Raw genomic sequence first — 1,149 nt, forward strand, 5'->3', positions numbered from 1 at the left:
AAACAAAAAACAACAAAGCTGCATGGCATCAATAACATGATGCTACCTGTGAAAGGACCCTATAATTATCAATGTCCTATGTAGAACTATATCATATCTGTCAAACACATCCATGGAAGGAAATATAACTTTGAAATTCTACCATGAAAATGACAAAAATATAAATAAGCTGCAACTCATATACTGGTGCTATTATTTGTTGTTCAAAGGGAAGCACTTTCTCTCTGCACTTTCTCTCTGAACTGATTTAAAGAGAGAATCTTTGAATTACTTGTCTGTAATGCATCTCTAACTTGACTAGTCCCAAGGCTGTGCCTAGCCTTTGCTGATTTGTTTGTGCCCAGAGCACAGCCCACTGCCCTAAGGGGCTTCTTCATATTTAGGTCACACCCTGTGCTAGAATCATGCTCACACAGACCATACACAGACATGACAGCTCCCACTCAGCTTCTGGGGCTATTGCTGCTCTGGCTTATAGGTAAGGAAGACATCATTGAAATTTTACTCATAAGAATGTGGTCAGTGCAGCCTGGTCTCAACAAAATCTCTATTCTAGTGGGATTAATTGTAATGGAATTTATTTTTAATCTGAAAATCTTAGGTGTAAAATGTGACATCAGGATGACCCAGACTCCAGCTTCCCTGTCTGCATCTCTGGGAGAAAGTGTCACCATCACATGCCAGGCAAGCCAGGATATTGGCAAAAGTTTATTATGGTACCAGCAGAAAACTGGGAATACCCCTAAGATTCTGATCTATACTGCATCCAACTTGGCAGATGGAATTTCACCAAGGTTCAGTGGTAGTGGATCCGGTACACAGTTTTCTCTGAAGATCAGCAGCCTGCAGCCTGAAGACACTGCAACCTATTTCTGTTGTCAGGGTTACTGGTTATTACCACAGAGATTGAAACCATGACATAAACCACCCAGGGAAGCAGAAGTGAGAGACTAGACTGCCCCATTGTTCCTTCTGGAGTATCCAGAACATAATAAGAATATTTCTCTTTGCCAGGATGTAAATTGCCCTGTCAGTAAAATGGACTCTAGATTCTGAAATTTAAAACAAAAGTTCCTCATATCAATTTCTAGGTAATTTGTGTTTTGACAGCATTTTTGATTGTATACCAATGAAAACAATGCTTTCAGA

General features: G+C 39.9%; 1 gene segment (V, D, J or C); it reads left to right on the forward strand.

The window, feature by feature from the left end:
* Positions 1 to 410: 410 nt before the first annotated feature.
* On the forward strand, positions 411 to 918 carry LOC127677963 (immunoglobulin kappa variable 1-39-like). The segment is given in 2 exon segments: positions 411 to 478; positions 602 to 918. Coding segments are annotated over 2 exon segments (366 nt in total).
* The last annotated feature ends 231 nt before the right edge of the window (positions 919 to 1,149 follow it).

Source organism: Apodemus sylvaticus, chromosome 2, assembly GCF_947179515.1.
Source record: "Apodemus sylvaticus chromosome 2, mApoSyl1.1, whole genome shotgun sequence".
Taxonomy (NCBI): domain Eukaryota; kingdom Metazoa; phylum Chordata; class Mammalia; order Rodentia; family Muridae; genus Apodemus; species Apodemus sylvaticus.